The sequence below is a fragment of the Capra hircus genome, chromosome 7 (genome assembly GCF_001704415.2).
Source record: "Capra hircus breed San Clemente chromosome 7, ASM170441v1, whole genome shotgun sequence".
Taxonomy (NCBI): domain Eukaryota; kingdom Metazoa; phylum Chordata; class Mammalia; order Artiodactyla; family Bovidae; genus Capra; species Capra hircus.
Genome location: NC_030814.1, coordinates 88,790,855 through 88,816,870, shown reverse-complemented (window position 1 = coordinate 88,816,870; position 26,016 = coordinate 88,790,855). Strand labels below are relative to the sequence as shown.

The 26,016-nt window shown below is 38.9% G+C and overlaps 1 protein-coding gene across 1 annotated transcript in view; it reads right to left on the bottom strand.

Moving 5' to 3' along the window:
* RAD50 (RAD50 double strand break repair protein) overlaps positions 914-26,016 on the bottom strand; it is a 113,426-nt gene continuing 88,323 nt past the window's right edge. Inside the window, exons 22-25 of the mRNA XM_005682618.3 lie at positions 5,561-5,646; positions 4,875-5,017; positions 2,654-2,787; positions 914-1,259 (exon numbers count right to left, since the gene is read on the bottom strand). Of these exons, the coding sequence (XP_005682675.2) occupies positions 1,073-1,259; positions 2,654-2,787; positions 4,875-5,017; positions 5,561-5,646 (550 nt within the window). The 3' untranslated portion in view covers positions 914-1,072. The remainder of the gene's footprint in view (positions 1,260-2,653; positions 2,788-4,874; positions 5,018-5,560; positions 5,647-26,016) is intronic.

The window sequence follows — 26,016 nt, the reverse complement described above, 5'->3', positions numbered from 1 at the left end:
GGCTCTCTTCCTTAATGAATGTTAATTGTTTCCCCTGAAGTGTTTTTCTTTAATCTGCATCTCCTTAAAGCATTAAAGTTACATCTCTATAGAACAAAGGTGCAGTGGGATATAACAAAGAAGGTACTTAACTCAAAGATCTAATGTTGCTAATACCAGGTCTACTACTTGTTTTTCTATATACCAACTATATCTAAAAATAAAGGATATGAAAATTTGGCAGCAAGCATTGACCCAAAAAATGAAACTTTTAATCAGTCTTATTCTAAAGATTTTGACTCCTCGGAAGCTCCTACATTCCTAGGATGTTTTAAGCTTCCTGTGCCTCCTGCGGTCAGGAGGCCTCAAACAATCACAAGCGCAGCTGTACGAGTCCTGCAGGCAGGCTAGAAAGCCATCAGAGGGTTTTTTGGATTGAAACACTCTTTCAAATGCAGAAGACTAAAGCCCTGAATTGACTTTTTCCAGAAAATGTCAGAAGAGTGGAAAAGCAGAGCACAAAAGCCGGCAGATTTTTGTTGGGGTACATGCTTAGGAATTTCCAGAGGGGTCCCTGAAGTCTGAGCACGCCTTGCGTATGTCAGCTTCCTTCCTCATGACCTTGTCACGGGCGGGATTCCTCACACTGGCTCCTGGCAGATAACTCAGTTTTTAAAACCACATCCAATGAACTAAATTTAAAGGTAAATCTTAACACTGATTTTATTTTTAATGCCCAAACTGTAGTTTCCAGGCAGAGAAACTACTTCTCACTAATGCTTTGAGAAGTGAATGTTTAGTAAGAAGCTTCAGGTCCTATAGACTTCTTCATTAGTGCAGGGAGGGAAGCAGGGAGGCTGAGCATATCTTCGCTGCTGTTGAGGCTTGTCAGATGCTGCCTGGAGAGGAATGGAGTTCAGAGAATCAGCCCAAATTTCATGTGAAACACTTTTAATGATTTTTGAACCTCTCAGACATTAAAAACGCTAGACACAAGGCTCATTTGAAAGAACATTTTCATGTTGACTCAATACCAGAAATAAGCAGTTGCCAGAGGACCAGTGTTTCTAAAGTATGTAAGTCTTGAATGTTTTTAATGAACATAAGATCCTAGGGAACTAACACTGCATGTCACAATCTCTGAGCACTGCTCAATGTTCTTCTTAATCCTGTAGAATTTCTCCACATATTCGGAACGCCCTAGGAGCTCCACAAAATCTTCATCATGAGTGATTACCAGAAGCTGGAAGTTCCGCTGTTGTGAGCGACTTTTTATTATCCTGAAACAATATAACATTTTATTACTAAAGAACATACATAACTCTTTCCTTTATTTGCAAAAGCCATTGAGAACCCTGTCAGACACAAAGTGTGTGCTGTGTGTGATGACCAGGCTTTTCCTGTGTCGTGTGAGTATCAGGGCCTCTGACAGCCCTGCAGGAAGTGGCAGGGGGGAGGGGTGGGGTGGATCCAGGCCTTCGGGCCAGCCGGGTAGCAGTCTCTCTCCTCTCCAGACAGTGGGGATGTGTGCCTGACTCTTCACTGAGGTCTAGTTTAAAGACTGGTGAGAATACATGATGAACTAGTTTTATTCTTAAAGCAGGTAGACATGTTTTATTGCACTTTCCTTAATAATCTGTGCCACTCAGCTTTAGGAGTCTGACTTATTCCTGGGGTTTTCTTGACCTGACATTAGTTTTCTCTGGAAGAAAACTATTAAAAAAGACTACAGGCAAGGGGAATAACACTGTGAGCCCCACTGCCTTCTTAGGAGCTGGGTCTACTTAGAATTCTGCCACCACCAGTCCCTAGACGCATCACTGGTATGACACACAGGGGGCCTGAGTGGGTGTACTGAGAACATTTTTGCTTGTTATCTATATGCTGAGGTAACTAGTTATGAGTCTGAGACTTAAGACTTTTTCTTTTAACTAACCGCTTATTTACCCCTTGCCTGGAGCTGGATGCACTTAGGTTTCACAAGCACCAACCCTTGCTTGTGGGTCACATGGGACTGCTGAGAGAGATGGCCGGAGACAGCTGGCTCTGGGGCCACTCAAGTCTCCCATCACAGGAAACGTTCTCTCTGCTAGGAAGTCTGTCTGGAGTGAAGAGCCCCCAGAAGAGCTTCTCCATCTCATGGAGACTGCCCGGCCTCTGCTGGCACCGTGCAGAAGCAAGGGCTCTCTACCCCTAGAGCTGGCACCACCCCACCGGTGAACTGTGATAAGCGTGTCTGCAGTCTGGATTCTACTTCACCACTAATACACTCTTTGAGTAAGAGCTGTCATTCCTCATAGACGCTGACACATGTGAGAAGCTGGGGAGAGTTTAAAACCCACTATTACCACCTAGAAATGCTTTAGTGGAGCAAGCTAACTCCTGTCTAAGACACATGGGCCCCTCTGGTGGGTTTACAGGAAAACCAAACCAAGCCAGGAAACCCTCAATGTGAACACTCTTGGGGAGATGTAGGATGTGTCTGGGGCATCTGTTCACCAGGTAGTTCTTTTTTTAAGCATCTGAAAAATTACTAGCAAGGTAAAGCCTAAGATCTGGTAGAACCAGTTCCCCAAGGAGGACACATCTACAGAGGATTCAATTTTCACCAGAGAATTCTCTTACTCTTCCTTTAAAAACAGTCATAACTTGGCCTCAAATTTGAGATACTTACTCAACCAGAGCATGTGCAAGAGATTCAATGTTTTCTCGGTCAAGATTTGTCGTTGGCTCGTCCAAAGCAAGGATGCCACAGTTTAAGCAGAATGTTTCAGCCAGGGCTAGGCGAATGATGAGTGAGGCTAATACCTGGAAAAAGGGGGCCAGAGCTCAGCATTGCACACGTTTCTCATTCACCTGAGGAAAACAGGCAGACTGGCACCAGGTCTTCCGAAGGGACAGGTGGGGCAGCGCCACAGGCTCACTGACCTCAGGTGCACCTCATTAAAATGCCAGGCCACGCCTCACGTCAGCTGTAACAAAGCTTCCAATTAGAGACCTGCATCAGAAATGCAGTTAACACCTATCTAATGCTACTGACAATTTTAATAGTGGTATAAGATGAACAACCTTAAAAATTCATAATCTGGCTATTTTCCTGATGATGTTAGAAAACTTGGATATAACACATTTTCTAGAGCCTCACAGACACCTTTTCTCTTGGAGACACCTTTAAATCTCTCTGTTCTGTGGAACCAAAGTGGCACCATTGCTCTAATCCAAACTTAAATGTTTGTGTGTATGATTCTGAGAGGGAGGGAGAGGGAAACTATGAGTACAGAAGTATGGTTTTATTTAAGCTTGACTGTAGAAAATCCACGCAACCAAAACTATGAGGAGCTTTTGTGGATAACAGAAACCGAACACTGAGACTGCCACTGAAGCCATCTGAGGGTCCAGGGTCACAGAATTAAGAGGGAAGGACTAGTTTAGGAAGTATACACTTCTTTGTGTGTGAGCTGTAATGTCCCCTCCACCCCCAGATTTGTGAGCAAAGTGAGTGAGTGAGTGATCTCAGGGCAGTTCAGAGCTTTTCTTTGACGCGCAGGGCAGGCTGGCAGATTGAAGACGCCAGGGCCATGGGCCAGCCCTCCTCTCCTGCTGCCACTAGCACCCATTCAGACTGGAGCAGGGATGGAGCTCCCGGCCCACCTCTACAAAGCATCTGTATGTTCTGTCACTCAACACCAAGGAAACACTAGCACTCATTTTTATAATTTGTAGTAGCTACAGGAAATCCGCTTTTGTTCAGAAAGTATTTTTAATCCAAACAGACATGTTTCAAACTCAAGGGATATTGATTATAGATCACAAATTTGTCATTTTTGCAATCTGATTAAGATAATAATCTGCAGATGCCTTATAAATTGGTATCAGCTGTCTGGGTTGATGACAAAAATATATGCATAGAGTGTCTTTAAAAAATTGCAAACTTTTTAATGTGAATAACTCAGATGATGTGAGCATCCATTTACAGAATTATAAAATTTTGTTAAGAATCAGCGGTCCAGAGGTAATACTGATAATACTCTTCTAATCTGCAAAGGAAGAAGATAAAAAATCGGTAACATTTTGGGGACAAACCAGCACACAGTGAAAGAACCCACCATTGTTCCCCAAGGATGCAGGTCCTATCTTCCCAACTTTGTGAAGTATCAGTCCTCTGTGCTCTGCACATCCAGCCTCGGCTTCCTCCCAGAGCTCCCTGCAGAGCTGGGTGGCCTGGCCCAGCACTGAGTCCCTGTGGCGGCGGGGCAGAGGCACCTGTGGCTTTCACAGCCTTTGCCTCTGGTAGACCCTGCTTTCAGATGGTCCCCAGGCCCCAAGGCTAGGCTGGGGAGTGGTGGTGGGGACTCAGTCCTATGGCGAGGCGGCCTTCTCTATCAGACTCTTAGTTACTGTAATGCCTCAGCTGGCTCAATCTAGGGTCTGGTTTGCTAATACTGTATGTCACTGATTCTAAAACATACCGTTCCTTATCCTTTGACTTCTCTGAAATCAAGATGCAGCTTAGAATTACTACTGAATTTTTTCTTTCTTGGTAGCACATAAATTAGTGTGGGTCTATAACCGATGATCAAATAACCTTATTCTCATAAGGAATGCCATGAAACAATGAATGGCTTTCAGCTTTTTGCTCTACATTTACGCTATCCTGTGAGACTGCTTCAGGCCCTTCTTCTAAAAGCCTACTTTACACAATGTTGCAGGAAATGCTGGTTAGAATTGAGAGTGTAATGAGAGTGAGTGAGCCTGGCTCACTTCATGTGGCAGCAATGACGCTATAAGGAGCTTCCCACCATTCACGGGCACCTTGGCTGCTTCCTCTGTGCTGACGATCATTTCTCTGTCAATTTTCTGTGTACAGGTGGCCTTACGTTCATGAAGATACCTGCCTTTTGTCCGGCGCTGCAACGCCCTCTCATATCCAAGGCTGTGTCTCCCTTTAGCATCACCACTCGGTAGTTGTAATTCCTCCTTTTATCAGAAGCTGATACATTTTCATCGGCATCTGATCGAATTTCTATGTACTCAATATCTGATACAGAAAGAAGAAGATTTTAGGAACCTATACTCTGCAGCCTTTTGTCATTTGCAAACCTTATCAAAGAACGTTATAAGCAACATGTGAGGCTGAGATTCCCAGGGGAAACACTGGGTGGTTTGGAAACTTTTCCCTGGTTATGAGGATTCCTGGTCAGAAGCAACCAGATACCCAACCAACCCTTGCTCTCAGCTGTGCCCTTTTCTTAGTTCCCCTATTAAGAATTTCCTCCTAATGGTTTTCTTCTTCTTATCTCATTTCAGCTTATCCCTATCTGCACTTCAACAGAACCTATTATGTCATCAGCTAAATATAATCTGTACCATAGCCAAATTTGTAAGTCCTGTCAGGCTTTGGAATAGAAAACTTTGCATTTTTTCTTTCTACAAGATATTGTCAAGATAAGAATTCTTAGAAAATCTGAAAGATGTTCAGAAAGGGATCTAGAGGTAATACTGACATGATGAGAGGTCATATGAAGCAAGAGCTTGACACAGGGCTTTAGAAAGAGCATTCATGTTACACCATGTTAATTACCTTGTCCACGATAGGTACTTCGCCAAAGGTCACGAATAATTTTGTTGATTTCTTCCATTTTCATACTGTGAAATTTCATTATTGCTCTGGAAAAAGAATCCACTGGTAAAGATAACATAATATTTAACTGGAATGGGTTGCCCATTTCCTCCTCCAGGGGATCTTCCCAACCCAGGGATCGAACCTGGGTCTTCTGCATTGGGGGCAGATTCTTTACCATCTGAGCCACCAGGGAAGACCAATATATTTAACAGTATATATTAAAAAATATACAAAATGTTTAATAATATATATAGTAAGTAACATCATAACAGTGAGACAACTTCCCCCATATTAATAATAAAAGTAGAATATAGTAAGAGCTAGAAAAAATAAATAGAACCAAAACCTTACTATTGGCTAGTATTGCAAACTGTCAGGCATATATAATTCCAGCACTCCAGGGTCCTTATCCTTCTCCACTTTCACTCTCTAGATCAAACCCTGGTCTCCTGCATTACAGGCGAATTCTTAACCATCTTAGTCACCAGGGAAGCTCCATGGTAAGACAAACATTCCCTTAAATGCTTAAGTACTGTGAAAACTTCTGAAAAGAGTTTTTTATGAGACTTTTCCTTAGGTTTAACAGAAGTGCTGTTTCTATTGATAACAACTGGTTATATAGGAAGCTCTGCTAAACGGATGACAGTGAGTTAAAGAGGGGAGAGAAGGTGTACAGGGTCCCTTAATCCATGGGAAAATAGGTGAGTCTCTGGAACTGCTGCCTTGTTTTTCCTCTTCTATTTTATTACAGTTTACCGAAGTCAACCTCTGAAGCTGCTTTTGTCTCTGAGATCTGTGAGCTTTTTACCAACCAGAAGTGCTGGTTCAGAGAGGAGGATATAGAGGCTTAAGCTGACCTGAACTTCAAAATGTTATTTTCTCTTCCTAGTTAAAGATTCAGAAATCCTAACTCCAAATATGTGCATTAACTTTTGTGCACCCCTCTACCCCCTACAACACTCTTGAAATACTAGTAGTTTTGAAATACGAAAAAGAAAAGAAATATCTGTAAAAACAAAAGTAGCCTGTCAAAATCTAACATCGTTTTTACTATAGTCACCTTTCGCCAAAAAGCCCTTAGGTTCTTTGGAAGTGGGTTTATGAATTAATAAATGTTGCAACAGTCACAAAAAGGCAAACATCACTGCCATCACCATACAAAGGATGTGAGGCGGACACACTCCCATTTGCAAGTCTCTTATCTGATATATACAAAAAAAGAAACTGAACGTAATGCTCCTGCCTCTGCAGAATCATTTCATGATCTTCTGGTTTACCAGCAAAAGAGAAAGAAATGACTCAACATAAATACATTTTAAATATCAGATGAAGGATTTTTAAGTATAAACCCTGGAAAAAAACCATATTCTGCCTGTTGATGAGAATGCAACAAGTCTCTATTTTCTACTTTTATATATTTACCTCAGATTTTATACTTCTTTCAAAAGGACAGAGAGACAACGTCTAAGTATTTGTTTAAAACCAAAAAACCTCAGAGAATGTTCTTGAGGTGAATCATGTGATCCTTAGCTTTATACATTATGATCTTGATTCTTCAAATGACTTTTAAAAAATGTCATCTTTCCATCAAGTTAAAAATCGTCCATAATTAGCATAAATAAGCACTCTCAACGTGGAGAACAAGCTCCAGGTGGGGCGCACATGTCCAAGATGCATGCGTATAGTCTACACCATGGCTCCCTGGGACATCGGAGGTGGTGCATCCTCACCCATGTGTGGGTCTGCTGACAGAAAAAACTAGTCCTTACGCTCACCCAGGAGTGTGGCAGGCAGCACTGATGTCAACGACTGCCGGACCATTCACTGTGTATCTTGCATGCATGCTCAGTCGCTCACTCGTGGCTGACTTTGGCTCCATGGACTGTATGTAGTTCACTAGGCTCCTTTGTCCGTGGGATTCACGAGGCATGGATACTGGAGTGGGTTGCCATTTCCTACTCCAGGGGCTCTCCCAACTCAGGGATTGAACCAGCGTCTCCTGCATTGACAGGTGGATTCTTTTACCACTGAGCCACATGGGAATCCCACTTTGTATCTTCTCTCTCTGCTGATAAGGAGTTTATAGCCCCACTATGCAGTGATTACAGTAACTACATGGGTTCAATCCCTGGTCAGGGAATTAAGATCCCACAAGCCAGGCGACACAGCCAAAATGAAAAAAAGAATGGAAAGGTATCCCTATGTTCATAATTGGAAGAATTAATTATGTTAAGATGTTAATACTTCTCAAAGCCATGTATGTAATACAATGCAATTCTTATCAAAATTCCGATGGTATTTTTAATAGAAATAGAAAACACTTTTGAAACTTACATGGAACTACAAAAGACCCCAAATAGCCAAACAAACCTGAGAAAAGAACAACGCAATGGTATTGTATTTCCTGATTCTAAGTTATACTAAAGCTATAGTAATTAAAACAGTATTGTATTACCATAGACAATTAATCTATGACAAAGGAGGTAAGAATATACAATGGAGAAAAGAGTCTCTTCAGTAAGTGGTGCTGGGAAAGATGGACACCTACATGTAAAAGAATGAAATCAGAACATTTTCTAACACCACACACAAAAGTAAACTCGAAACAGGTTAAAGACCTAAAGACAAGACTACACTGTATAATTCCTAGAGGAAAAACACAGGCAAAACACACTTTAAAATAAACTGCACAGTATCCTTTTGGATCCATAGCCTAGAGTAATGAAAATTAAAAACAAACAAAAGGGACCTAATTAAAAACCTTTTGCAGAGCAAAGGAAATGATAAAATGAAAAGACAACCCACAGAATGGGAGAAAATCTTTGCAAAAGAAGCAACCAACAAGGAATTAATCTCCAAAATATACCAACAGCTTACACAGCTCAGAAACCCCCCAAAAAGACAACCCATCAATAAATGGGCAGAAGATCTAAATAGACATTTCTGAAAAGATATACAGATGATCAAAACACACATGAAAAGATCCTCAACATCTCAAAGAAATGCAAATCAAAACTACAATAAGGTATCACCTCAAACCAGTCAGAATGGCCATCATCAAAAAGTCTACAAACAATAAATGCAGGAGAGAGTGCAGAGAAAAGCAAACTCTCCTATATTGTTGGTGGGACTGTAAAGTGGTATGACCATTATGGAGAAGAGTATGAAATTTCCTTTAGGAACTAAAAATAGAACTATCATATGATCCAGCAATCCCACTCCTGGGCATGTATCCAGGGAAAAACAAAACTTGAAAAGATATATGCACCCTGATGTTCACTGCACACTGTATAATCGCCAAGACACAGAAACAACCTAAACATCCATCAAGAGATAAAGAAGATGTGGTGCATGAATATAATGGAACGTTACTCAGTCATTAAAAGAACGGAATGATGCCATCTGCAGCAACGTGGATGACCTAGAGATGTTCATGCTAAGGTGAAACAAGCCAGACACAGACAAAGATCATATGATATTGTTTATATGTGGAGTCTGAATTAAAGAAAAGATTAAAATAAACTTATTTAAAAGACAGAAATAGACCCACAGACACAGAAAACACTTATAGTTACCAAAGGGAAGAAGGGAGGAGAGGGATAAATTAGGAGGTTGGGATGAACATATACACACTACTATAAATAAAACAGATAACCATTAAGGACCTACTGTATTGGCACAGGGAATTATACTCAATATTTTGTAATAACCTATAAGGAAAAAGAATCTGTAAAATAATATATACAGATATATGTGTAACTGAATCACTGTGCTGTTCATCTGAAACAAACATGACATTGTAAATCAACTATATTGATACTTCAATATAAAAAGAGACTTCAAAAAAAACTAGTATGGCACTGGCATAAAAAGACAAATAGATCAACAGAACATAATCGACAGCCCAGAAATTAACCCAGACACATACAGTAAACTAATATTTGACAAGGGAACCAAAAACTCTCAGTGGAGAAAAGACAGTCTTCAGTATGGTGTTGGGAAAACAGGATACTCACATGTAAAAGAATGAAACTGGATCCCTATTTTAATCACTCATAAAATGAACTCTAAATGAATCAAAGGCTTAAATGTAAAACCTGAAAGTATGAAACTCCCAGAAGAAAGTTCTTGTCATGGGTCTTGGTAATGATTTTTGGAAATCATAGCTAAAGCACAAACAATAACACCAAAGTGGGGGTCTACATTAACTAAAAAGTTTCTGCACAAGAAACAAACAACAAAGTGAAAAGACAACCTATGGGGTGGGAAAAATATTTGAAAGCCATGTGTTTGATAAGGAGTTAATATCCAAAATATATAAAGAACTCATACAACCTGGGGAAAAAAAAAAAAAACCTCAATTTAAAAATGGACAAAGGACCTTAACAGACATTTTCCCAAAGAACATATACGAATGGCTAAAAGGTCCATGAAAAAGATGCTAACAGTCATTAGGGAAATGCAGATTAAAACCACAATGAAAGAACCCCTCATACCTCTTAGAACATCCATCACCAACAAAACGTAACAAATGATGGCCTGGATGTGGAGAAAAGAAAACCCTTGTGCACTGCTGGTAGGATACACTGTAAACTCTATAGCCACCGTGGGAAACAGTATAGAGCCCTAAAAAAATTAAAACCAGAAGCAACATATAATCTAGTAATTCCACTTTGGGGAATATATCCAAAGGAAAGGAAAACACTAACTTGAAAAGCTATCTGCACCCCCTCCCCCATTCACAGCAGCACAGTTCACAACAGCTAAGAGACAGAGACAACCTATGTCCATCATGGAATGAACAGATAGAGAAGGTATGAGATATATATCTCTATACACATATATATATATCTCAGTATATCAAATCTATACACACACATACATTTATACATATAATGGAACATTATTCAGCCATAAAAAAGAAGTCCTACCATTCGGAATGACGTTGGATGGACCTTGAAGGCATGTTAAAAGAAGTCAGTCAGAAAAAGACAAATACTGTAAGATCTCACTTACATGTGGAATTTAATTTCCACTTATAAATATGTACTGCTGCTGCTGCTGCTGAGTCGCTTCAGTCGTGTCCGACTGTGTGACCCCGTGGACTGCAGCCTACCAGGCTCCTCCGTCCATGGGATTTTCCAGGCAAGAGTACTAGGTATGTAATATACAATATGTTAACTATACTTAACACTGCTGTATGACAAAAGACAGCTAGGAGAGTAGATCCTAAGAGTTCTCATCACAACATTTTCTTTTCCTTTTTATCTACATGAGATGATGGATGTTAACTAAACCTACTTTAGTAATCTTCATAACATGTGTACATCAAACCACTATGCCATACACCTTAAACATATACAGTGATGTATGTTAACTATTTCTCAATAAAATAAAACAGAAGCTGGGGAGAAAACTGAGATTTAATCAAATTAGTAATGTGCTCAAGATCAGAGAAAAATGGGATATTAACAGCCCTTGAATATAATCAAAATTATTTGAACAGGCAGTCAAAATGCCATCTTTCAAGCCATCAGGCTCAGATAGTTTTACAAGTGAATGTTTTCATATCTTCAAGGTACACCTAGTTCTGAAGCATGTAAATACTACATAGCAAGGAGAAACATAAGTAAGAAAAAAAAGGATAGGCTTATTTTGCTTACAAATACAGATACAAACATTCTAAATAATACCAAATTTAGGGCTGAGCATATTAAAAACAGTGTATTACAACCAAATAGTGTTTATCTCAAGAACCCAAGAATGGTACAACAGAAAATTAAGATAATTCACTTCATTAAAAGATTGCAAGAAAATATTATTTAAACAGATGTCAGAAAGTATAATACTGAGTTTTGATAAAAACTAAATATAGAGAAACAGAAAAATTTCTTAATTAGACAAGATGACTATTGGATAGCCACAGCAAGCATCAAACTTACTGTTAAAATATACAGAAGTGTTCCTCTTAAAGCTAAGAGCAAGAGAAAGAGAACTTTTATTACTGCTACTCTAAAATAATGTCCTGGAGATCCCTAACAACTGAACAAGACAATAAAGAGAAATGAAGACTAAATGAGAGGGACAAAAAAGAACTTGCTATTGTTTCTGCAGATGATATAACTATATACTCAGAAAACCTAAGAAGTCAACTGACAGCTATTAAGACTGACAAGGTGGTCAGAAATAAACATACATTACTGTAGCAAAATTCAGTATGAAATATAATAGAAAAATGGATCCTATTCATGATGGCAATAAAAACTAAGAAATACCAGGAGAAGTGAAAAAGTTATAATACTTGACAATAGAACAAAACCATCCTGAATACATTCATTACAGGACTCCAATGGGAGATTCAATATTGCAAACATTTTCCCTCAAGTAACCCGTAAATTAAATGCAATCCAAACAAAACTTCCAACAAGATTAAGTAATTTTTTAAATAAAACCCACAAGATGACTCTAAAGTTCATATATGAGAGATAATGCCAATGAATAAAATCATAGTAGAGGACAAGAATAAAAATTAAACCAACTACATACAGAACTTTATAACTGACATTTCAAGTCAATGGGAAAGGTTTTAATAGTGCTTGGAAGAGGAAAAAATTAAAATTATATCACTATCTTTTATCAAATTTCTAATAAAGTCCAAATAAAAGATTAAAAATAAATAAGACTATTAAAAAAATTTTTTGTAATCTTAGGACTGGAAAGGCCCTTGTAATTGAGAAGTCAAGCATTAAAAGACCAAAGATTCACTGACCTAAACACTGAGCCACAGATAACACCATCAAGAAAGCTGATGGCAAATGACAAACTAGGAAAAACTCCTTGTGGTGTGTGTACAAAGGATTAATATCCAGAATCTATTTTAAAATCATAATGTAGATCACTTAGAAAAAGACAACCTAATAGAAAACTTGGCAAAGAGCTATGACTGGACAATTCCTGGAGAAGAAATACAAACAGCCAACATATGAAAAGACATCTAACCTCACTATTAAACAGGGAAATGTAAAGTGAGAACATTTTATGTGTAAGACTCAAAAATTTTAAAAGTCGATAATATGTAAAGCAGACATAAAGAAATGTCATATATTTAAGTAGGTACTTTCATACACTACTGGCAGAAACAAACTTTGTGCTTTTGGAAGGCAATGTGGCACAAACAAGTTAAAAATGTACACACCCTCTGACTCAGCAGCTCTATTTCTAAGTAGCCATCTTTCTGATATATCTGCACAAGTGTAAGAAGACATACATTGTAGCATTATCTGCAGTAGCAAACACTTAAAGGCTTCCTAATATGTCTGTCAGTGGTCAAATAAAGTAGGTAACATCCACCTTGCAGAATATTATGCAGCCATTAAAAATAATGAGGTATTTATCTATACAAATGTGAATTTCATCACATGGTAAAGTGAAATAAACCAAAACGTATCTACAATGTGATACTGTTCACACAAAGCAAATGTGTACATACATGCAAAAGCACTGTGAAGAAAATGAAAATGTCTCATCAGTGTAATTCTACTGAAGTGTTGAATAAATCTCAGAGCCTGTCAAGGAAATTTCAAGTCCCAATCTGAACCATGTTCTGTAATTTGCAGAATAACGGTATCAGTTTAGTTCAGTCACTCAGTCATGGCCGACTCTTTGTGACCCCATGAATCGCAGCACACCAGGCCTCCCTGTCCATCACCAACTCCCGGAGGAAATAAAAATATCTGTAATACAAGGCTGAATGGGTTAAGTGGTACAAAATATTATGATATACAAAGGAAGAAAAAATTACAGCACTTGTATGTTACAGGTAATTAGCACTTAAGAATGACCTTGAAGGTCCATGACATCTAGTAAACTATGATTCTGCTTAGGCAAAGATATACATTTCATGGGCTGGAAACTATTGGAGGTAGATGGTCATCGGGCTAGCTGCGTCAGCCCCACCTGTGTCTGGAGTGTACATGTCACTCAGTTAAATGCATATAATACTGACACATGTTATGTGTATGTTTTGTGAAAAAGGATCTCCCAAAATAAAATGAAAAGTTCTAAGATCTAAGAAAACAGTGATTTATAAATCAGTCTTATATTGAAATATTCTTGGTAATCTGAAAGATTGTCTTGAAAATCTCAGTAACAATCTATTGCATTTTATGAGGACAAAGGATGGTTTTAGTGGTATTTAAATTCTAGTCATCCATGAAAGTCTTAGAATGTGATCCTCAGAGATGACCAAGGCCTAAGATATTTACTGGTTGAAAGGGGGCACAATGAGGCCAAAAGACGAAAAGACCCACACAGGTGAAACTATTCCGTATGACGCTATATGAGTAGTTGTTCTTCAGTCGGTCCGGCTCTTTGCGATCCCGTGGACTGCAGCACGCCAGGCTACATGGCTAGTTACATGACATTAAACATTTGTCTAATTGCACAGAGTGTAGAACACCATGAGTGAACCCAAACGGGAACTTTAGATTTTGGCCAGTATGACGTTCATCTAATGTACCACTCTGGTAAGGGGTGACTGTGGGATAGGCTATGGTCAGGGAAGGGTGGAGACAGAGGTATATGGGAAATCTCAGTATTTTCTGCTCGATTTTACTATGAACCTAAAACTGCTCAAAAAATAGTCTACTGAGAGAGACAGAGAGAGAACGGAGTATGAACTAATACAGTGTGTAGAGCTGTGTTCATACATGCCCCCCTTCCTTCTTCACACACACAACCCTTCGAATGCCAAGCTGACTGTCCTGTCCGTCAGCACCTCTTTGCACTATGGCTTCTGCCCCGGCAATTTCTACATGATGTTCCTTTTTGTTCTAAGCTGTCAAACTGTCTCCACTCTTAGGCCTTTAATAAAAAGCTTCTGCAAGCCTTGAAGTTATCTACTTTCTAAGTACACATGGGTTCTCGCTTGATGTCACAAGTGAAGCATGTTAGGCATCCCCAGGAGTTTGCTGCTGCTCTCTGGCCACTTCTAAAATCATCACAGGACTTGGTCATTAGCAGAGAATTGAATGCATGAAATGGAGTGGTCAGATAATAAGTAGACTCAAACCTCACCTGCCAGACAAACACCTTTTCAAATGTTACACCTTTCATATTTAAGCCATCTCCAGGGCTCCAACTACTGAGGAACGTTAGTTACCATTTTGCTATTCAAAGTCAGAAATGCATGTACAATGGCAAATTTTGAACTGGATTTCCCCATAACTCAAGCTATTTCAGTAAATATTAAAGGGGCCAAAGACGAGCCTTCCTAATGAAAGCAGTAGAAAAGATTATACTTACAAAGACTTTTTCCAATACTATTCTCATCCTTGCACATAAAATTGTACCAAATGGAGGAGGAAATGGCAACCCACTCCAGTATTTTTAATTAAGAAGTTGAAATATTTTATTATTAAATTGTTTCTTATTCTCCTGCAAGGTTGTTGCTTCATTGTATAAAAACAGTGTATTGCAAAATTAAGATAGTAATATTCTTTACTGGACGCTATACAACAAACAAACTTTTCTTTCCTGCCAGCTATTTTCTAGGGGGAAGATAATTTTGACCCAAATGCAGGGATGGCTGTAAGCAAGTTACAGAATTATATAAGGCTTAAGATAACCGTGTTATCCTTGAATTACATAATTTTTATAACTAGTTTTACCACATATAATTTCAGAAATTTTGAATATTGTAACTGGAGCCTGGCCTAAAAATCATAGGGTGCTGTCAAAAAGATGCACAGTGTTTAGTTGAAGTCATTAGGAAGTTAAGGGGTGTTTTCTTCAGGAAACATTGTTACAAGTGGTTTCTTTTCTTAAAAGTTGCTTTTTAAATACATATCCACCCCTAATTTTAAGACAACTATGCTAAATTGTTTCAAACTAGTTTAGTTAGGGGTTCCATTTCCACTCCTCAACAGATTTTATGTATTTCTCATATGCTTCTTTACTCATTAGTTCCCCACTCCTGTATTTTTGCCTGGAGAATTCCATGGACAGAAGAGCCTGGTGGGTTACGGTTCACAGAGTTGCAAAGAGTTGGACACAACTGAGCAACTTTTACTTTGCTTCACTTCACTTCCTGAGATATACAGGTTGCCAGAAGACTGGCTAAGGTCAATTTTATTGCTCATTATTATACTGAATACTCTTTCCTACTGTAGTTACCACCATGAGAACTTCCTGTCTTCCTACATATAGGTCAGCGGAAGCCCTCTAGTGTAAGGGAAATGATATGATGAGTATCACATTCTACTGAGTATTGTGTTCCAAACTAGTAGTGATTTTTATTACTTACCACAATTCAAAATCCCTAACTTGCCAATCTTAAGCTGCACATTTATAAGAAAAATGTCCTCTTTTTCTAGATAAACCCTTTAAGACTATTAAACTAATTTCCTAAAACCTTTGAAATTACTGAACTGCTGTAATTTCCTTTGACCAGACTCCCAAATATCAGCTTTTAAAATTCAGGTAATGGGTCAACCACTATTGCTATAGTGGTTGATAAATATTTGGTTAAAAAACCTTCAAGTCATTGTGAAATGGCACTAGCTGTCATTGGGGTTTGTAATCTACTTGTTTGCTGCTGTGGGGGCTGATGTGAAACTGTGCTGTATCTAAGATAAGAATGAGAATGACAGCCACGAGGTGAGCCCAGCATCAAGCCCTCACCGAGTGTAAGAAGCCGGGTTCTGGAGAGACTCAGAGAAACCTGGCTGCCCTGGATATAAAACTTACGTGTTTCCACTGAGTCTCAGAAGAAGTATAACTTAATATTCAACATCCCACATTTGGGGGGAAATAGTGTAACATTTTGGGAATACGGCAGAACTGTGTACTTTGAATGATATATTCCAAAATCACTTAATTTTAATTGATGGCTTCTATTAAGGGAGTGGATAAGGGATAGTAAATTCTAAATAATGGATGTTTTCCCCTTGTCGAGTGTCTCTGACCATTGGTAATGCTGACAATCAGTGATGGTTTTAGATGATTACTAATAACAGATGGTAATCAGCTTTTCTGGAAAATGCACTGTTAATTTCCTGTGTTATCTTAGATAGATAGATGAATGCAACAATCACGACGACTGCGTGCTTCTTCTAAGAGGTGAAACATGAGGGAAATTTTGGTCCTTACTTTCTTCTAGGTGAGAAGGCAGATTTAAGGCTCCTAGTATAAACCTTGAGAAGAGTTGCAAGCACAAGCTCACAAACACTCAATTTTGGGGAAATCTGTACCACTTCTTTTCTTCTCATTTAGAAGAATCCATCTAAATGCCAGACAACAGAACTCAGTAAACAGCCTGCCTTTGTTTCTTAGGCAAGCCTAAACTGCTGGGAAGTACCGCTCTACCCCGCAACCCACAAGCTCCCACATATGCCCGCCTTCTGCTTAGCGTGATGCCTCTATGATTGAAGCTCTTTTCTCTACTGAAATGCCCTTCCTTCATTACTCATGGCCCAGGTCAATACAGACCGTGGACCACCTACCATGGTCTCTCCTGTTGAGCGGTTACAACTTTACAGGAACAACAAGGTATATTTCTATCTCCCCAGAGAGAACAGAACAGGGATTTTTTTAAATGAACAGGTGTCCCACTGAGGGAATTTTTGTTCCTGCTGTCAGTGCTCTCAGGGTCTTGCAGGGTTAGCTGGAGGGCTTCTAGGTACAGTTTTCCATTCAGTTAACACCTATGAAACCCCAGGTCTGCAAGTCAGTGTACTAAGAGGAAGAGCTACTTTATAGCAGAATCACGTACACTTAAGATTTAGGATTTAAAAAAATAGAAGATTCAGGATAAAACCAGTCTACATACCTACTTTGGTGTTCAAGCCCCTTCTAGTCAGCCCCCATTTTCCTGCTACTCTTCACAACGGAATTTTTTTTTTTTTAATAAAGAGTTTACTGTACTCACTGTCTTCATTTCTTACCACCTACTGTCTCCTCATTCAACGCTAAGGCTTCAGTTCCAACCATGCCACTAAGTTTGTTCCTCAAAGTCATGAACAGTCTCCATTTATCAAATCAAGGGTCACTTCTTAGTCCTTATCTCATTTGACCTCTCAATAACATTAGATTCCTGAAATAGTTTCTTTCCTTGGTTTTCAAGCTACTATGCCTCTAATTTTTTTTTTTCCTTCTTCATCAGCTACTTCTTCACTCCATTAGTAAACATGAGTTTTGGGACCCTTCCCATCTCTTCCACAATTATTCCATACGTAATCTCATTCCATGGCTTTAAATACTACATCAGTTCAGTTCGGTTCAGTTCAGTTTAGTCGCTCAGTCGTGTCCAACTCTTTGCGACCCCATGAATCGCAGCACGCCAGGCCTCCCTGTCCATCACAAACTCCCGGAGTCCACCCAAACTCATGTCCATCGAGTTGGTGATGCCATCCAGCCATCTCATCCTCTGTCGTCCCCTTCTCCTCCTGCCCCCAATCCCTCCCAGCATCAGGGTCTTTTCCGATGAGTCAACTCTTCGCATGAGGTGGCCAAAGTACTGGGGTTTGAGCTTCAGCATCAGTCCTGATAATTCCTAAATGTATAGCTTTCCCTTGAACTGTAGACTCTAAATTATAGATCCAACTGCCTGCCTTACATCACTACTTAAAGTGCACCTCAAACTTCAAGTGTCCAAAACACTTTCTCCTCCTCAATCCTGCCCATTTCAGGGAGTGGGAATTTGCTCCCCCAACATCCTATTGCTCATGAAAAAATATGTAGGATCAGTCTTCCTCCCCCCCCTCCCCCGCCTTTCCTCCCCTACATTCAGTTCAGAAGCAAGGCCTGTAAATTCTATTTCCAAAACAAAACTTGAGCCCATCTACTGCTCTCCATTTCCACGGCTACCATCCTGGTCCAGTCCACCACTCTCCTGGGTGCCTCCACAATCCATTCTCTACACAGCAACAAGTGTGATTTCTTCCAACTACGAATCGGGCTATACTACCTCCCTGCTTCAAACACTCCAGTGACTTCTCATCACACTTAGAATAAAATTGAATTACTAACCAAAGCTGCAAGGCATGGCATGCTCTGGGGCCCACTCCCCTCTGACCTGATTCCCCTGCTCACTGTACCCAGGCACGCCTGCCTTCTTCCTATTCCTTGACCACCTCATGTTTGTATTGGTCTTAGGGCCTCTGCATCAGTTCTCTTTCCATCTGGAATGCCTGAATCTCCGCTTTCTGCATATCTTGCATGGGTAACATTCCAGCTTAAATGTCACATTCTCAAAAAAGATCCTGCCTTAGAAAAGGCCTGAAGTAGACCCTCAGTTATTCCCATCATCATGGTTAATTTTCACCATTTATGGATTTATTTCTGAACTTTGTTTCTTCATCTCTACATACTTAGTATACAATATCTAAACAGTACCAAATGTACAAGCACTCAAATCTTAATTGAACAAAATCCTAATGCACATGACAAGATATATTTTGCACATACATATATACACAGTTTGCTGAGGAGGTATAAAATATATAAATTGACTATTGTGGCTCTTAACCAAGAAGTATGAGTTAAGTAAAAGGAAAATTTTTAATATAAATATTTGTTTTCTAAAGGTTAAAAAAGAGGGGTGACGGATGGTGGTAGCAGCACAGCATAGTGGGAGTAGAAAGGCCTTAGTTCTGAGATCTAATTTTATCTCTGCCATTTAGCTGGGTAATTCTGGACAGTCTACTTGATCTCTCTGATGAATACTTGCTCTTTACAGGTCTACACTAGTAGTTCAGTCACTCAGTTGTGGCTGACGTTTGCAACCCCATGGACTGCAGCAAGCCAGGCTTCCCTGTCCATCACCAACTCCAAGAAGTTGGTGATGCAATCCAACCATCGTATCCTCTGTCATCCCCTTCTCCTCCTGCCTTCAATCTTTCCCAGCATCAGGGTCTTTTCCAAAGAGTCAGTTCTGCATCAGGTGGCCAAAGTACTGGAGCTTCATTCAGCTTCAGCATCAGTCCTTCCAATGAATAGTCAGGACTGATTTCCTTTAGGATTGATTGACTGGTTTGATCTCCTTGCAGTTCAAGGGACTCTCAAGAGTCTCCTCTAACACCACTGTTCAAAAGCATCAATTCTTTGGCGCTCAGCTTTCTTTATGGTCCAACTCTCCCATCCAAAACTGACTACTGGAAAAACTGTAGCTTTGACTATACGGACCTTTGTTGGCAAAGTATTGTCTCTGCTTTATAATATGCTGGCTAGGTTGGTCATAGCTTTTCTTCCAAGGAGCAAACGTCTTTTAAGTTTATGGCTGCAGTCACCATCTGCAGTGATTTTAGAGCCCAAGAAAATAAAGGCTGTCAGGGTTTCCACTGTTTCCCCATCTACTTGCCATGAAGTAATGGCTTTCTGCCATAAGGGTGGTATCATCTGCATATCTGAGGTTATTGATATTTCTCCCGATAATCTTGATTCCAGCTTGTGCTTTATCCAGCTGGAATTTCTCATGATGTAATCTGCATATAAGTTAAATAAGCAGGGTGATAATATATAGCCTTGACATACTCCTTGCCCAATTTGGAACCAGTCCATTGTTCCATGCCCGGTTCTAACTGTTGCTTCTTGATCTGCATACAGATTTCTCAGGAGGTAAGGTGTTCTGGTACTCCCATCTCTTTAACAATCTTCGACAGTTTGTTGAGATGGAATTCAATTAAATTATGGCTAACACAGATGACACCACCTATATGGTAGAAAGTGAAGAGGAACTAAAGAGCCTCTTGATGAAGGTGAAAGAGGAGAGTAAAAAAGCTGGCTTAAAACTCAACATTCCGAAAACAAAGATCATGGCATCTGGTCCCATCACTCCACGGCAAACAGATGGGCAAACAATGGAAACAGTGACAGACTCTTTTCTTGGGCTCCAAAATCACTGCAGATGGTGACTGCAGCCATGAAATTAAAAGACGCTTGCTCCTTGGAAGAAAAGCTGTAACAGACATATTAAAAAGCAGAGATGTTACTTTGCCGACAAAGATCTGTAGAGTCAAAGCTATGATTTTTCCAGTAGTCAGGTATCGATGTGAGAGTTGGACTATAAAGACAGCTCAGTGCTGAAGAATTGATGCTTTTGAACTGTGGTGTTGGAGAAGACTCTTGAGAGTCCTTTGGACTGCAAGGAGATCCAACCAGTCCATCCTAAAGGAAATCAGTCTTGAATATTCACTGGAAGGACTGATGTTGAAGCTGAAACTCCAATACTTTGGCCACCTGATGTGAAGAACTGACTAACTGGAAAAGACCCTGATCCTGGGAAAGATTGAAGACAGGAGGAGAAGGGGATGACAGAGGATGAGATGGTTGGATGACATCACCAACTCCATGGACATGAGTTTGAGTAGGCTCTGGGAGCTGGTGATGGACAGGGAAGCCTGACGTGCTGCAGTCGCAAAGAGTCGGACATGACTGATCAACTGAACAACACATATTAAGTATTTAATTACTATTAGTATCTCCTCTGCACAGCCCCTGCCCCAGAAATTTCGTCTTAAAGCATGTTTAGATAGAAACAACAGACACCTATGCTTTCTTGGTCAAGTTCCTTAGTGCCCTTAAGAAAGAGAGAATTTAACAATATACGTTAAAGACTGTAACATGACAAGGAGAGCCGGATGAAACAGCCTGTGAGTTTGACTTTGAATTCTGACTCTACGATGACTGCTATAATGGACTTAAAAAAAAATTTCCGTTTTATAGATAAGAAAACTGAAGCTCAGGGTATTTAAATAACTTGCTAAATGTCAAGTTAGATTTAGATAGTCTCTAGAGACTAGAGACAATACTTTTAACAACAATTATGGATTTTTTTTCAGGCCTCAAAAAGGTACAATTTATCAACTTTTATACAAACAGCTCTTGCTATTTAAGACTCAGCTTAATTTTTTTCATCAAAACCAAGTTAAGTTATCCTATTCTGTACAGATTTTTACTGATAAAAATCTGTTTTGGTTTTTGTCTCTTTAAATAAACTTGCCAGTAAGGATTGGGTTTCCTATTCCTTAGCCCTCAAAAAATGTTCAGAACGTTTACCACATACACAGCATCAGCTGTTTAAGAATTCAAAAAGTAATAAGCCTTCTAAAGGCATATATGCCTATAGCTGGATATACTAAAAAGAATTATGGAAGTTTTTTTTAAAAAGACAAATGTTGTATATGTAATAGTCTACCAGGCAAAGACTCTAATAATGTCCTGCATTTGCTCTTATTTCAGAACATGAAATCTCAACAACTGCTGGATCTAAAAATCTAGAGGAGATTTCAATATTTGAGGACATTAAGGAACAAGGGGAATAAAAGTTCCTACTTGGTACAGACATACATATCCACGAGCCTTTCTGAACCCAAGGAGCATTGTAATGTTAGCTTATTTGCTCACTGACAACGAGGACAAAAGATGTGTTCCTTCATTACAGAAGCCAAACTTAATCCAACAAAAACCTTACTAGTATTTATTTTTAAAAATGACTAACATAATTGGCTCACTTCAAGTCTTCACTTACCTTGAAAGACTATGTACTCTCTAAAACCTGTACATGCCAGAGTTATAGCTAAGTGATTCTGGGGCCACTCTTGCTATCATCATGAACTAAAAGAATCCTCATACTGCAAAGTGGGATCTTCCTGTCCTCCTGAGCTTGTGGTCTGATTCCCAATGCTGAGGCTGGTCTGTTCACTAGGCTCTTTCCAGAGGAAGCCTTAAAACACAGATTCTCTCAAGGAGGATATATTCCTTTTTAGGAAACAGTAACAAACAAAATCTAAGGTAACTGATCCTTCTCTTGATAAAATGCTTAGAGATGCTAGACAGATTTAGAACAAAAATTATTTTAGAGTATAGCTGAGTTTAGAAGAAAGGCAACTCTCTATGTGGTGGAAACAGAGAACTAAAAACCAGAATGGTCAGTGTGTGATATGATAACTGCAGCTGAATTTAGTTATTATTTTCATAACCCAGGGTTTAGGTATTCTCACCTAGGACAGAAGATGAGGTATAGGGCCCAAGTGAGGCAAAGAGAAGTGACTCCCAACATAAAAGCTGAGACTCTTGAACAGTAACTTCAGTGAAAAAGTGGAAAATTAATAAGCTGAGAGTTCAAAGTCCTGGGCAAATCCCTTCCAAGAGTTTAAGGTCCTTTATTATACCACCAGTGTAGTTCAGGAACTCCCAAATTGAAAAATTAACATAAAAACTAGATTCAGACCAGTGTTAGCCCTAGAGTGTCTAACAGATAACAAAACAACTAAGTGGAAGGACATCCACATAAAAAAGTCACAGGGGCGCTTCATAGAGGAAAAAAAAACTCACTAAAGATGAGTTTACAATTAAATACTACATGAAACCCAAGAAATAATTCCCTAGAGCTAGAGCCAGCACACAATACAGCAGAAATAGACTCCTAAAAGTGTGAAATTAAAAAATGACTGTGAAAAAGAATATAATTTATATTTAAAATGAGTAAAGACATACAAGAAGGAATCAAAACACTAAGAAAAAAATACATTAAGAAAAATAAGAATTTCTGAAAATGAGTAAAATAAAACTTACAGAATTGAAAAATATCTTGAAATATTGAAATGAAAAATAGATTAAAAATGGACACCTCAACAGGCAGTATAAGCAGCAGCTAAAGAATCTGTGCACTGGAAGGTCTTCATCAGGGTGTTGCCCAGGGTATCACCAGTATATGCGAGGGGCATTAAGCAATGTGGAGGAAAGGATAAGGTTTATTTATGTCTAATGACAAATGAAGGCGGGAAGAATAGTAAGAAATGGGGAAAGGATAATATCTGAAGAGAGAATACGTGAGAACTTTCCAAAATTAATGAAAGGTATCAATCCTCAGATCAATAAGCATAATTCTTAAATAGAACTAAAACTAAACCTACATCTAGACACACTCCCCAAAAATGCAGAATACAAGAGATAAGGGAAAACTCTTAAAAGAACCAGAGGAAAAAGGCAGATTACTTCCAAAGGAATAATTAGAATGATTTCTCAACAGCAATCATGGAGATCAGGAAGAAATCTAATATTTTCAAAGTACCGAAAGAAAAAAAACATCCTTTCAATCTAGAACTCTATGCTCACCTAAAGTATCAAGACTGAGAGCAAAAATTTTCAGACTGAAAAAGAATTTACTACTCACAATTCTTCACTGAAAAAAAAATTAAAGGATATACTTCAAAAAAAGAAAGAAACTGAACCTAAAGAAGGAAGATTTGTAAGAAATTGGTAAATGTGGGTTTATCAATAAGCGCTATGAACCACATTAATTATTTTCTAATCTGACATATAAAAATAAGGTTAAATGAAAATACCAGGCAATAGAAACACAGCAGATAGGAGAAATGAACATTTTGGAAGAACGTAAAGCAAGTCATATCAGAGCCATGGTTCCTAAACTTTGATGTGCACTGTAATCACCTGGAAGGCTTGTTAAAGTGCAGCCCGCTAAGCCTTGTCCCTAACATTTCTAATGTACCAGATCTGGAGTGGAGACTGAGAATTTTCATTTCTAATAAGTTCCAAGGTGATGCTGGTAATGTTTCTCTAGGACCCCTTTGGGAATCAAAACACTTGATTTTTAGGTCGAATATGAATGTTAAAAAAAGTAAAGGGGAACATCCAAATAACTAAAGCATATTATTTACAACCCAAAGAAGGGGGAAAAGATGAATAAAGAAAAATAAATCAATCCTACAGAAGTCAGGGAAGTAGGAAAAAAAAAAAAACAGAAATAAATACAACTAAGTAATCAATCACAATCAAATAAATGGACTAAATTTACTAGTTAAAAGACAAAGATGAGTTGATTCACTTTGTTGTACCGCAAACACAACACTGTAAAGCAACTATATTCCAAAAAAAAAAGACAAAGATGGACAGACTGAATAAAAAATAAAATTTTCCCATGCACTAAAATATACTGTAAAGTTATGGTAATTAAGACAGTCTTGGTAACGGCACAAATTGAACAATGAAACCCAGAAATGACCCATGCACACACGGTATACTAGCCAAGACAACTGGTATCCATAGGAAAAAAATGAAATTGGATTCCTACCTTACACTGTACACAGAATTCAATTTAGAATTAGATACTTAAATGTATTTGAGTGTGAAAGGAAAACTTTAGAACTTTTAGAAGAAAATGTAGGAATAGGGAAGGATTTTTTAAACAAGACACAAAAGAGCTAACCTAAAAAGATGAGTAAATATGACTACCTAAGAATCAAATCTGTTTATTAAAAGACACTATAAGAAAGTAAAAAGATCACATGCAAACCTGTAAGACCACCAACAGTACATTAAAAATGGGTACAAAATACAAATATTTCAAAGAAGAAACATGATCAAACACAGAGATGTTCAGCATCATTAGAAATCAAGGGCCTGCAAGGCTTTCCTCGTGGCTCAGGGGTAAAGAATCCGCCTGCCAGTGCAGGAGACACAGGTTCAATCCCTGGTCCAGGAAGATCCCAGAGCAGCAGAGCAACTAAAGCCCATCTGCCACGACTACAGAGCCTGTGTGCCACAATCACAGCCTGTGCTCTGGAGCACAGGGATGGCAGCTCCTGAGGCCCACACACCCTGAAGCCCGTGCTCTACAAGAGAAGACCCCGCAACGAGAGAAGCCCGCACCCCGCAACTGGAGAGTAGCCCTCCACTCCCCACAGCAATGACCCAGCAAAACCGAAATCTTTTTTTCTTTTAAATCAAGGGACTACAAATGAAGACCATAATGATTTATCATTTAAAACCCATTAAAATGCAAAAACTAAAATCAGCGAAGTCAATGTCACAACATACATCAAAGGTAACTATTATATTCTGTTAGTGGTATAAATCATTAAAACTACTTTGGAAAATAATTTAACATTATTTTGTGAAACAGCATACCCTGCAACCCAGCAATTTTACTCCCACGTGTACTCCAGAGAATCTCTTAAATTTTTACTCCACATGACACAAATGTTCCTAGCAATAAGTGTTAGATTAGTAAAGGCCTGGAAACAACCCAAACGTCCCATCTACCAAAAATGGATACATTATGGTAATTTCCACAACAGAATTCTGTACATCACTGAAAATGCATCAACCACAGCTATAAGCAACTTAATAAAAGCAAAACAAAACAAGCAGAAAAAAAAAAAATTCTAGAAGAGTACAAAGAATATAATTTTTTTTTAAAGCTAAAAAAGTGATATACTTTACAAAATTATTTTTTTTTAAAGCAGAGAGAGCAAAAATCTGTGTCAGCAGTTACAGGGAGTGGGGATGACAAGTGGCTGAGATGAGGAGGAGCATCTCAGTGGATGGTAGTTAGTGATAGTGGTAGAGTTCTCAGATTGGGTATGGGAGTGGGATCATGATGCTCGTTAATATTA